At 51.8% G+C, this 12,131-nt stretch overlaps 1 protein-coding gene across 3 annotated transcripts in view; it reads right to left on the bottom strand.

Annotated features, from left to right (window-relative positions):
- ZNF462 (zinc finger protein 462) overlaps positions 1-11,821 on the bottom strand; it is a 77,114-nt gene extending 65,293 nt beyond the window's left edge. Inside the window, exons 1-4 of one of the 3 annotated variants that reach the window (XM_028108773.2) lie at positions 11,602-11,821; positions 5,443-11,066; positions 4,485-4,649; positions 2,563-2,849 (exon numbers count right to left, since the gene is read on the bottom strand). In XM_028108773.2, coding sequence (XP_027964574.1) covers positions 2,563-2,849; positions 4,485-4,649; positions 5,443-11,066; positions 11,602-11,821 — 6,296 coding nt within the window. The remainder of the gene's footprint in view (positions 1-2,562; positions 2,850-4,484; positions 4,650-5,442; positions 11,067-11,601) is intronic. The other 2 variants (XM_088018867.1, XM_088018868.1) reach the window with 2 other exon arrangements.
- Positions 11,822-12,131: the final 310 nt, after the last annotated feature.

Here is a 12,131-nt window from a genome sequence, read left to right as displayed (position 1 = left end):
TCTTTTTAAATCTCAATTCTGCATTCATGGTGAACACTCAGGAGGGGAAGGCAAGTTTCAAAGCAGTTGAGCTCCTTGCAATGTGCTGTCACGACTCCGTGTTTGTAAATGTGAAGGCAACGTACAGGTATGTTTCAAAGAAGTCATGTGATCCAAGGGCCACTCCCCCCTTCTGATAAACACCACCATGTTTGCTGTATGTCAGAGCAACTTATAAAGAAGTTATTTAGTTATGCTGAGCTCCCAGTATTTCATAATAATTACTAGTCTAAAAAAATAATAAATCTCCCAAACAAGGTGTGGGAAGGCGTTCTAATTTGTACCCGAACCCCAGAGAACTAGACTCCCTTCTAAATGACTCATCTGGGAATGGTTGCTGCTTACCATTTAAACATATAATGTTCTCCTGAGCTCCAAAGCAGCACTTTTTAATCGCCTCTGGACATCTCCCTCTGGGTGTCCTTTAGCTTTCTTAAACTCAACTCAACTCAGCCCTAAACAAAACCATCGGGTTTTTTCCCCCTCCAAAACAGACGCTCTTCCTCATCTCCTTCCTTCTACAAAGGACACCACCATCCTCAGTCAACCAGAGCAAACAGCTAGGTGTCATTTGTCCTCTACTTTGTTTCTCATCCCTCAGCCCCTACAATAAAGTCAGTTTTTCCAAATCATGAAGATCCTGCTTCCTTTAACCATTCCCAAAGTTCCATCCTAACTCCTTGGATCACCTATGACTGCCTTCTAATTGGTTTCTCCCATCTTTTTTTCCAACTCAAGAGCATGAGCTATGGCGTCAGACGGCCTGGGTTCAAATCCCAGCCATTGCTCATAAACCGCGTGGCCTGGGCAAGTTACATAAACCTCCTCAATTTTCTTATCCACAAAGTGGAGACAGTAGTGGGAGCGTACCTCATAAGGCTGACTTAAGAATAAAATGAGATAATACTTGAAGGCACTTAGCGCACTGCCTGACACATAGTAAGTCTCACTAAATGTCAGCAATTATGATGACTACTCATTCCAGAGTCTTCCTTTTGCCGGTAAGGTAAATTACAAAGTCTTAATTCCGCATTCACAGACTCCAAATATAGTCTCTACTCAAGTCTTCGAATTTTATCTTCCACTATTCTTTTACATTATAACTTAAAAGATTAGTGAGACTGGACCCACCAGCTGGGCCCCCACGAGCCTCAGGCTCCGTTCCACAGGCTTATGCTCTCATCCCTTCCGCCATGTTGTACGTCCTGTCTAAACTATTCAAGTCCTGTCTTCCGACTTTAAGACCTGACTCAAATGCTCCCTACTCCATAAAACCTTCCCAATTCTTCCACAGTGGAAGAAGTAACAGTTCCCTTCTTTGAAACTTCATAGTATTTTACTGATAAATTTTTGGACAAAGATAAAGTGCCTTATTTTGCCTCATTTGTGTGCTTGCTTTGTTTATAATTCCCCTAGCCCCTAAGCTCCCTTAGCTCACGGGCCATGGCCTCTTCATCTTTATACCCCCTTGATATCCCCCACCAGGTCCCCAGCACACTGCCTAGCCCAGGGAGTATCCATTTATTCACAGGGGTCTGCAGAGACTCTACTGGGTGTCAGAAAGCAGGATAGATGCTGGGGAATGACTACTTCTTACTGACAAGAACTACACAAGCTTTATGTCAGTGCATGCATCTGACGACAAAGCCGAGATGTCAGGCTCCGTGGCATTCAGGGTTTGTAACCCATCCTACCCACTGGAAAAGCATTGCCTCCTCCTGCATTTCAACAACTAACTAGCACTTTATCTTTCTAAGAAGGAACCAGCCCAACATTTATTTTCAATCATCCTAAAAAGAAACAGCATGTCAGTCTTACAATCGGTCACCTCCATCCAAGACGGTGGCACACATCATCGGTCATGTATCTCTCTCAGACAGTTCAAAGAGAAAGGCAACAAAAGGTCGTTTCTTCTCAGAACCACCCCCCTTCCCATCACCCCCCAAAGCCGGTCACAATAACTCCAAATCTACAACTCCAAAGCTGTGATGGGCCTCAGGCAGCTCCTTCGCCTCAACCTCCCTGTACTTCAAGCACCTCTCGGCATCAGTAACTTCCTTACTTTTCAAGGTCTTTAAAAAAAAAAAAAAAAATCTCAAGCAACGATTCTTTGGTCACATGAGGGAATAGTCCTAATTTTACCTCCTTAGCCCCTCAATTTCTCAATTGGAACTTTACTTCCTCGAATGCCGATGAGGTTCTGGATGGACGTTTGACAGATATGCCAGTAAATTAATCTACTTTCTAGTCTTTTGTAAATCATAGCAACGCCTCCAAAATAGGCACTTTTAAAAAAGGCCCGTATTTGCCAAGTCTAATGTTAAGCAATCTCATGCTCTTGGCTCCCTTTGACAGACGGGGGGGACTGAGGCCCGAGGTAACCTAAGCAGCTAAGCAGCAGGTGCGAACCCTGAGCGGGGCTCTCGGACTCCTCCGCGCCTCCCCTGCTCCGGCTTCGCTGCCTTCCGCCACGACACCTCCCTCCCTCCCGGCCACTCCCTGTGAGCACGCGGCAGTACTTACTTGTGCCTGAAAGCAGAAACAAAGGAGCAATACTGGCAGCCGTACTTGTCCTCGCGGGTAAACATGGCCAGGGCCAGATGGCTCCTCTCATGAGAACGCAGCCCCTGCATGGACATCAGGACTCTGTCACATTGACTACAATGGTATCCCCCCGGCCGGGTTTCATCCTCCAACATTCCATCAAGCAAGCAGTGTTCACCATCCACCCGGTCCACCAGGGCGCCACTGGCATCTTTGGCTGCTTCCAGTCCATCCAGGAACAAGTGGGAAGGGTCTTCGGCCTCCTGCTAAGAGAACCACACACACACACATGCCCCACCAACAACATAAATATCCATCATCATCGTCTCCAGCTCTCCTCCTCTCCCTTCATTCTCCCAAACTCATCAGCATCTCCTGTTCAAGCTTCCTCCCCTGCCTCTCGGGCTCCCCCTGGAGGGAGGGCAAACCTGCCTGCCATTCGTCAGGCAGTGCTGGTGATTTGAGGGCAACATGTCCGGGCTCAGGCTGCTACTGCCTGGGAAACCCAAGAGAGGGGCTCTCCCACTGTGAAGACCATTCACTCACTTGGCTCCCATCTTAGAAAGCACATTCACACTGCCATCCCACCTGAGCTGACATAAAGCAGGGTTAGGGTTATGGCTCAGAGAAAAGAAAGGAAGGAAGGAAGGAAGAGGGGGAAAAAAAAAAAAGCGGAGAAGTTTGGGCACCTAGGAGCCATGGGCCATCCTTGGGAAATGAAGGAATGGGAAGGACCCTGCCCTTTGTCACCTAGGCTCCTCCCCACCCGGCATGTGGGGACTTCACCCATCGTTCGGGAGGCTGCTGTATGATCGACTGAAAAACTTAAGGAGCAGCCTGGGCTTAAGACACCCGTGTTTGGAGGTGACTCCTTGGGTTACTGATTACACACAAAGAGCTGCCCTGTTTCCCTCAAGCGATTCCAGGAAACATGCCTGGGACACACCGCGGGGGCGTGGAGGGGGCCGACCGCCACTGCCCCCGGGGGCCACTGTGCTGCTGAGAGCCAGAGGGGCTTCAGTCTTCAGTGAAGGAAAGCAGAGACTTCACGTCCATGCCACGTGGGCACAACATGACACCAGATCGAGAAGGGCCGATGACAAAAACATATTCACATAGCTAGAGACAAAGAGCTGAGCCCCGAACTAACTAAGTTCTCCGCCCAAAAATCAGTGCTTAGCCATATCCTGGAAGGCAGGGATGGTGGCTCGGTCACTGAAACTGTAGCTGCTGAGGGGACTGTGATGTTCATGTTCAAAACAGGCGGCCCAACAGAAGTCAGGGGCAGGAGGGAAGGCGCTGGTCAGTGACATATGGGGAAAAGGGGATGAAGGAGCCAAATCAGGTCAAGGGGTTCTCGGGGCCCTACTGTGACTGGGAGGCTTGTAGTGTTAGATTTCATGTGTCTTACGCTCCTCAGAGGACCCAGGCTAAGAAGTAAAAGATTCTCCTGGGCTCTCTGCAGTGTCAGCCGGATGAGAACAGTTAAGAAGTCAGGCGGCGGGAGGGGCAGAAGAAGATGATGGGAGCAGGACCCACTTGATTCCTCTCAAGAGCTCGGGCAACTTGGAAGAGCAAACACCTAACGGCACTAAATGCAGCACAGAAGGGCGACCCAAAGCCTCCTGTACCGAGAGGCCCGGATCTTCCGTTTCCACCAAACTATCCGCGTGGAAGGGAACCAGATCAAAACGCGACCAGGTCGAAACACGAAAGATGAGAAGAGGGTCCAACCTGCAAAAAAATCAAAACAAGCCAGACCGATCCAAGCACAGCTCAGGAACGCCCACATTCTGGGACGCCCTTTCCTGAGCTGCTTTGAGCAACGGGGGTTAATCAGTAACTCGAGTGGCTCACACACAAGAACGCTCATCCAGACCTCCCCCCTCCCAGGTCCTCACCTTCACGGCGGCGGACACCGCCGGGACGCTGCCGTACTGGACGTGCTTTCGCAGGTGGTTGCAGATGGCTCGGAGCGTCGGGTGCACTTCCACACAGAATTTACACTTGTAGCCCACCACCTTCCTCTCCTTGATCTTTGGCACCTCTTCTAAGTGACCAAAAGGCTGGTAAAATACAGTGGTAGCCATCAGTACTCCGAGCCCTCCCTCGCACGCCGGCATTCACGCTCGTAGCTTACTAGCCAGACTTTATTTCAAAGCGGATTAGCAGGTTAAAAACCAAGGGAGAGCTATGTGAATATTTTTACAGAACGAATTCGTCAGAGCCGTGGCACGCTGCCTACTAGGCAAAAGTCTCCGGAACCCAAATGTGTTATGACTTGTGAGGAGAGAAGATTTCTGTGGCGAAGCCTCATCGTCACAGCCACCGGGTCGTGTGGTTTTCACACCAACGTCAACTACGCAGGTGAAACGTTGCATAGCTACGCCATTAGTGAACGTCTTGACCAAAAAAATTAAAAAAAAAAAATTAAAAAAAAAATCTACTCCTGGAGATGTTAAGGTTCACGTAGCAGACACTGCAGACCAGAACCACGGCTGAGAGGTGCCGGTGACACCGAGAGATGGCCCACAGCTGCCTTAGAAAGAGAGCGAGCGTCGTCGTGTAACTAGGCCTCAGATAAGGCTACTTGGCAGAAGGAGATCCAGAGAAACCACCACCCCGGCCCTCCCCTGGGGAGCCCTGGGAGGAGCAGGAGGGAGGGGAGCGGGGCCGTGGGGGAGGGGGAGCAGAGACCGGGGGATAATCAAGCTCGAAATGTTTAATTGACTTATTGAGCTCTCTGGCAAGCTAAGTCACTAGGAAGCCTGTAGCAGTTTGGCTGGCAACGAAGAAGTGCGTGTGGGCACCAGTGATGAGAGGCCTCCTGGGGGAAGGGAAATCAAAACATATCCTTACCCTCTCTTGTTTGAAATCTGCAAAAGCACCATCTGCATATTTCTGCTTGCTCAAAAGCTGTTTCCTCCTCTCCTGACGTTTGGCACGCTTCTGGAATTCCTCATTGTGAATGTTCAAGTGTGAGGTCAGCTCCGCCGTGCTTTGCAGTTTGCTATCACAGTGCTTACACTGGTAGGCGGGGTTCGGCAAGCGGGGGCCGCCGCCCAGAATGACGAAGTCCCTCTTCAGGTCCCGGCTGTGGTGGTCAGTGTAGTGCATGCACAGCAGCTCGGCCGTGCTGAAGGACAGCTTGAAGCACTTGATGCAGCGGAACGGGAGCCACTCCATCTCCGGGGCTTCGCTTCCCTCCACCTCGGCGGCTTTCTCGAAGCTGCCTCTCTCCTCCTCTTCCATCAGCACCGGCTTCTCGTGCTCGTCTGCGTAGACGGCCGTGAAGTAGCCACCCAGCTTGCTGGCGTGCTGCTTCTTCGGGAACACCCCGGGGTGGCGCTTCATGTAGTGGGACACGATGCCCTTCTTGCTGAAGGACTGGAAGGAGCACAGCGAGCACTTCTTCTTCTCAACGGCCCGCCGGAGCTCCTCGCTGAGCTGTGGGGAGTCGTCCTTGGGCGGGGACGGGATGATCACCTTGTTGGGCTTGTCGCTGATGGTCCGGGAGGCGGCCAGGCAGTGTGTGTAGTACGCGTCGATGTCGTGGCGCTTCTGGTAGTGGGCCGCCAGCCCTTTGCGGATGGGGTTGGTGTAGGCGCACAGGGCGCACTTGAAGAGGTTGTTCTTGCCCTCCGGCTGGGCACGCACGTTGTTGTGCTTGATGCGGTAGTGCCTGGCGATGCCCTTCCTCGTGGAGCAGAAGTACTTGCAGAGCTGGCACCGGAACACCGTGTGGGAGACCAGGTGTGAGGTAGAGAAGTGAGACGTGGACACGGGCTCCTCTCCCACCTCCTCCTCGGTAACAGAGACCTGGGAGGGGCTCCCGTCGGTGGTCATCTCGGGCTCGAGGGAGACCGGCAGCTTCGGGGGTGACGGGGAAAAGACATCGAATTCGGGCTGATTGTGATACTTCTCGTAGTGGATTTTGAGCTTCTCCAGCGTGCCGTGCGTGTATGGACACAGCTTGCAACGGTAGGCGCCGTAGCCTTGCTTGAAGATCCTGCTCGTCTCCTCCACGTCGTTCTGGGCTATGTCGGCCGACTGCTCCACGTCGTGCACAAAGTCCTCGGCGGTCACCTTGATGGCCGGGTGTCGCTTCTGGTAGTGGGTCAGGACGCCGTGGATGCGGGTGTTGATGTACGGGCAATGCCGGCATTTGTAGACGGCGCCTGGGTTAATGTCGATGTCCTGGGCGAAGTCAGCCGCCTTCACCTTCATGCCAGGGTGCTTCTTCCCGTAGTGTGTAAGAAGGCCGTGCAGGTTGTTATACTCAGACTGGCACACGGTGCACTGGTACGGGGTGGACGATATGGCCGGGTTGGCCGAAGCCAGCTGGATGCTTTTCTCTGGGGAAAGCCTCGCGTCGTCCGGGCACTCGGCGTCCTGCTCGGGGAGTGGCGGGGGCAAACTGTTTTCACAGTTCACAGGACCCACCAGCTCTTCGGCAGAGGCGGGGAGGGGATTCTCAATGGCATCTTTCTCCTTGATGATATCCAGCAGCACCGACTCATCACCGTTCATGGCCCAGGGGTGGAAGGCCTGGTAGTGATTGGTGATGTCCCAGATGGACACGGCTTCAAAGACACAGTCTCTGCATCTGTATGTCTTCGCTTCCGCAGGCATCGTCAGAGACGGAGGGGACGGGTCTGGCCCAGCCCAGAGTTTGGTAGCCATGTAAGTGTAGTCGACGTAATGCTCCGGATGCCTCCTTTGGTAATGCAGGAGCAGACCGTTGGGCTCTGTGTGGGAATAGATGCACCACTCGCAGTGGTAGCCAGCTTCTATCAAGCCATCGAGAAATGCCCACCGCATGATGGACGTGACTGTGGCCTTCAGGGCAGGGTGGTCTTTCTTGATATGCTTCCTCAGTGCATAGAAGTAGGGGGAGGTATATGAGCACTGCCTACACTTGAGTGCTCGCAGTTTAGCTTTGTCCCGCTCCATGCTGGAGGGGGCGACGAGCACACAGCCAGCAGGCTTCTTCTGGTTCCGGTCACAGAGGCTTCGGATGGTGGCCGTGTGCTGCCGGATCACATCTGCATTGGCCTTGAAGTCTCGGTGCTTCTTCTGATAGTGAATGAGGACACCTTTGACCGTCCGGTTCCCATAATCACAGTGCTGGCAAAAGAACATCTCATTCTCCACAGGAGGGCCGTCTCGCTCAGAGCTGCCACGGTTCAGCTGTTGCATGGGGGCGGGTGGCCGAGGGGAGCCTTGGGGCCCCTCGGACCCTCTCATCATTGCAGCTGTGGGAGGAGCCTGTCTGATATATTTGGCAGTGACCTTTATTTCTGGGTGTCTTTTCTGGTAGTGGACAAGCACTCCCACAACTGACCGATTGCTGTAGGAACAGTGTTTGCAGTAGTAAAGCTCAGTACTGAGGTCTGGTGGCGGGGGTTGTGGGGGGGGTGGGGAACCCATGTTGGACATTTTGGGAGACATTGGAGCACCCACCTCAAATGATAACTGAGAAAGGGCAGAGCCCCTGTCCACAGACACCATTCGCATGGTTTTCTGGATCCTAAAGTAGGAAGCCTTTTCTTCCGGGTGTTTCTTCTGATAATGAACCAAGACAGAATGCATGTTGGGGCTTGCGAACGAGCAAACGTCACAATCGTAAACGACAACAGTGTTAACTGAGGGGTCCTTCTGATTTTCACATTCTGGAGTAAAGGTCTTTGAAGGAGTGTTTTTATTAAACGTAGCTGGCAGACCGCCCCCGCGAGCCACGGGAGTGGAAGTCGCCATGCTCTTGGGGGCCGAATTCAGAATCTCCCTCAGTGTCTGGGATTCCGTATTCAGCCCTTCCTGCTGCTCCACGACATAGCTGGAAAATATCATCGCGTTGTTAATCTTGACCGTGGGATGCATTCTTTGGTAATGTGGCATCAGGCTTCGGACGTTCGGGCTCGTGTAGGAACAAAACCGACACCGGTAGATCAGGTCCGAATGGTCAAAGTTGAGTACGTTCATGGCTTCTGGGTGGTGTTCGCCGTAATGCTGCTGCAGGTCTTCAAAGTTGGTGTAGTCAATGTAGCATTCCAGGCACCTGTACACGGCACTGTGATCATTGGGGTCCAAGATGTACCTAAAGCTGAACTTGATGTACGGGTGCATCCGCTGGTAGTGGGTGCTGACACTCCGGGCAGATTTGTTGTTAAAGTCACAGTGTTTGCAATAGTAAAGCCTTCCGGAGTCACCAAAGTCTGTGTTCTCGTTATTGTGCTCAGTTCCATAGATGGGAGTCTGGGTGTTCAGCAGAGCGGTACTGGAAACCTGGTGATCTTTCAGGTTTGTCGAGGAGCCGTAATAGTCCTCTTCGTCTTCAGAAAGGGTGAGCTCAATCTCAGCCCCGTTGGTGGCGTTGTAGTCGTGGGCGACGCTTCTGAAGCTGGGCTCCTTCTGGGGCTCCCCGGCATCTCTCGCCCAAATCTGTTGGGCCGAGAAGGATGCGGACACCTCCATGACCGGCTCCGTCGGCTCTTCCTCCCTGTCCAACTCAACCTCTATCTCCACTTCGTTGTCTTCCTCTTCCTCCTCGTCGTCCTCCACATTGATCACTGCATCCTCCTGCTGTTTTGTTTGGTTGATTTTGCTCTGCAGGTTGCTTGCTATCTCGTCGATCCTCGTTCTCTTCTTCACGGGCGATAAATCGAGGGGAAAGTCATTAGCGAGCTTCCTGGAGGCCTTGGCTACAAAATTGTTCTTGGAGGACAACCCAAGAATTGAGGTCTGACTTTTCTTCACAGTGTTGCTGGAAGAGGGGTGGCTGTCTGTCTCACTCTCCAACGGCAGGCTTGAGGGCTGCCCCTCAAATTTTGGCAAGTTATCGCAGAACGAGTGTTTGTGCTGCTGATGGACCCGTAGCCCTTTCAGAGTCGTGGTGGAGTAATTACACATGGTGCATTTGTAAGGGTGCAGGGGTGGGGCTTGCACGGGCGGTGGGGGCTGCTGCGTCGGCGGGGGCTGGGGCTGCGGCTGTGGTGGCACCTGGTGGGGGGGCTGTAGCTGCGGCGGCTGAGACGGCGGTGGCGGCGGGGGCGGCGGGGGCGGCGGTGGTGGCGGGGGCTGTTGCTGCTGCAAGGGATCCAGCAGGACTCCTGACTTTCTGCCATTGATGCTTGAGCTCTCGTAAGACACGACCCCTTCGGTCAGTGGAGAAGCGAGGCTTTCGTTCTGGGAATTCACAGCATCCCAATCTGACGCTGTACCCGTGTGACACTGTTTGTGAGCCCCGAGCTTTAACGAGCTTTTGCAAGTAAACGGACATTCGTCACATTTGTAGACAGCGGTCTTTCCGGACAAGTGGATGTTTTCTATGTGGCGGGAGATGCTACGTCGATGCATAGTGAGGAAAGGACAAAAGGGGCACTGGAACCTATTCATGAACCTTCTAAACGGAATGCCCTTGGTCTCCAACAACTTGTTGCCGTCTGAGCCCATCAGCTGCTCTGCAGACAAGCCCGATGTCTGGTGATCCATAGCATTCAAGCCATTCTCGCTGTCTAGCTCATTCAGCTCTTCATCAGAACTGGAGTCATTCAGCATGCTGTTAGTTTCCAGGTCAGCAGAGGAATTGGTCATGTCAGCCATTCCATAACGCGATCTCTCCGCCAAGTTAACGAGGCCAGAGTTGTGAGGGGACTTCGGCTTCATCTGAGGGTAAGACACGGGTGGAAACTTGGAAGCGGACGAAGAATTGGGTCTCATGATGGAGTTACTGATGGAGCCCCGGAAGTTGGAGACGTTAGCGCTGGGCAGCTCCCGGCTTGCAGCATTCATGGACAGATAGGTGGAATTGGAAGTAGGGCTGGGGGCGCTTTTGTTCTGCACATCAGGGAGGTTAGTCCCTTCTTGCTGCTGTCGGAGGCTGGAAAGGATCTTGACCATGCTGCGATGCTTCTTCATCATGTGGTCACACCAGCGTTCTCGGCGGGGGGTCTGGTAGCTGCACCACTCACAGCAAAAGTTGCCTCGAGACTTGGTCAAAGGCTTGACCATGGACTCTAGGATGCTGCGCTCCACGACCTCTGCTGGCAGTTCCTTGCAGGGGTCCTGCAGGGACACGGGTGGGACCACGGGGTCTGGTATTGGAGCAGGGGCAGGGAGGGGAGCAGTGGTCTCCTTCAAATTGTTTTTGTGATACATCTTCTGATGCTTAATTATTCTTGCCCTCCTCGGTGACTTGTATGTGCAAAACTGGCAAGAGAAGACCTTTCCAAATCCCTCATGCATCATAATATTATAATTTAAGGATCCTGGAACAGGGGGGCCCGCCGAACTTCCTTCAGCTTGAGCTCCGTGGACCTTCCTTGTGTGTTCGATGAGGAGGTTTTTTGACCTAAAGTAGCGTACGCAGAACTTGCATTGAAAAAACTTGTTTGTTGGTTTGGGATTAGGGGCAATATGCTGACCGTAATATCCTGGACTGTGGCCATAGTAGCTTCCAGTCCCCAATGCAGTTGCATTTTGACCTAAAGAGAAAGCATGAGGTAAGTGAGAACAGAAAAGCAAACAAAAGAGAATTAAGAAATTCCATCATGCAAATCAATTTTTCTTTTCCAATTATTCTTCATTAATAAACATCACATTCAAAAGTCCTAACATCTCAAGATGAGGCCCTGAAGAGTATTAATGAAGCATTCATGAATGTACACATATCGCTTCTCACAGATGAAGACGCAGCATTCAGCTTTAGGAACGATATTCACCTCATCTCCACTAATGTGCCCTACAGCTATAAAAAGACGCGTTTCACACACTGTGACATTCATCCCAGAATTCTGCAAGATACTATCCCATTCTCCAAATTGAAAGGAAACTAAGAGACATAAGGAAGCTGAAAAGACAATAACGTAGGACACTCAAGAAGAGAGACATGACGCCCAAATCGCAAAGATGGCTCGCAGAGAGTAAGAAACTCTGAAGAAGCCGACCTGCAGCTACAGGCTAGAACTAGAGAAGAGTGATAGGACATATCAGATATGCCGAGAATCGGTGAAGATTTACCTGATAGATCCTCTGCGATCGCAAATTCGTCCTTTATAGAAGAATACTCCACCTCTGTCTGATTACTGGCATTCATGGACCCGGATCGTGGCTCATTAGCATTGTCTTCAGCAACATCAGTTGGCTGCAGAAATGCCGTGTGGACATCCTGAATGTGCGCCTTGAGATCTTCGTAAGACGGGGCTCTGAAGTCACAGCCATCGCACTGTAGCACCTCCATGATCTGGGCCTACCTTCTCACATTAGGAACCTGTGACAGAAGTCAGAACACAGCATCTGAAGAACTGCCCTGGTTGCACATCCCAAGTCGACAGGGCTACAAGTCCATTAACAGAAAAATGTCTAGTATCGGCAGATTTCTCTCACTGAACTTTGCCAGTTGGAACACCGGCCAGAGAAACGCAATCAGACATACTAGGGATAGTGTCCTTGAGTTCCTAACTTCAAAGAAGGGGGGGGGCAGATAAACATTTTCCAGTTTGATATAAATACATCTCCAAATGCCATTGGTCAAGGAGACCCTTAACAGT

The sequence above is a fragment of the Eumetopias jubatus genome, unplaced genomic scaffold, assembly GCF_037043125.1.
Source record: "Eumetopias jubatus isolate StellerSeaLion01/CBP00866 unplaced genomic scaffold, mEumJub1_p1.0 scaffold_15, whole genome shotgun sequence".
NCBI lineage: Eukaryota > Metazoa > Chordata > Mammalia > Carnivora > Otariidae > Eumetopias > Eumetopias jubatus.
Note: the sequence above shows the minus strand (reverse complement) of the source record. Positions and strands in the feature narration are given on the sequence as shown.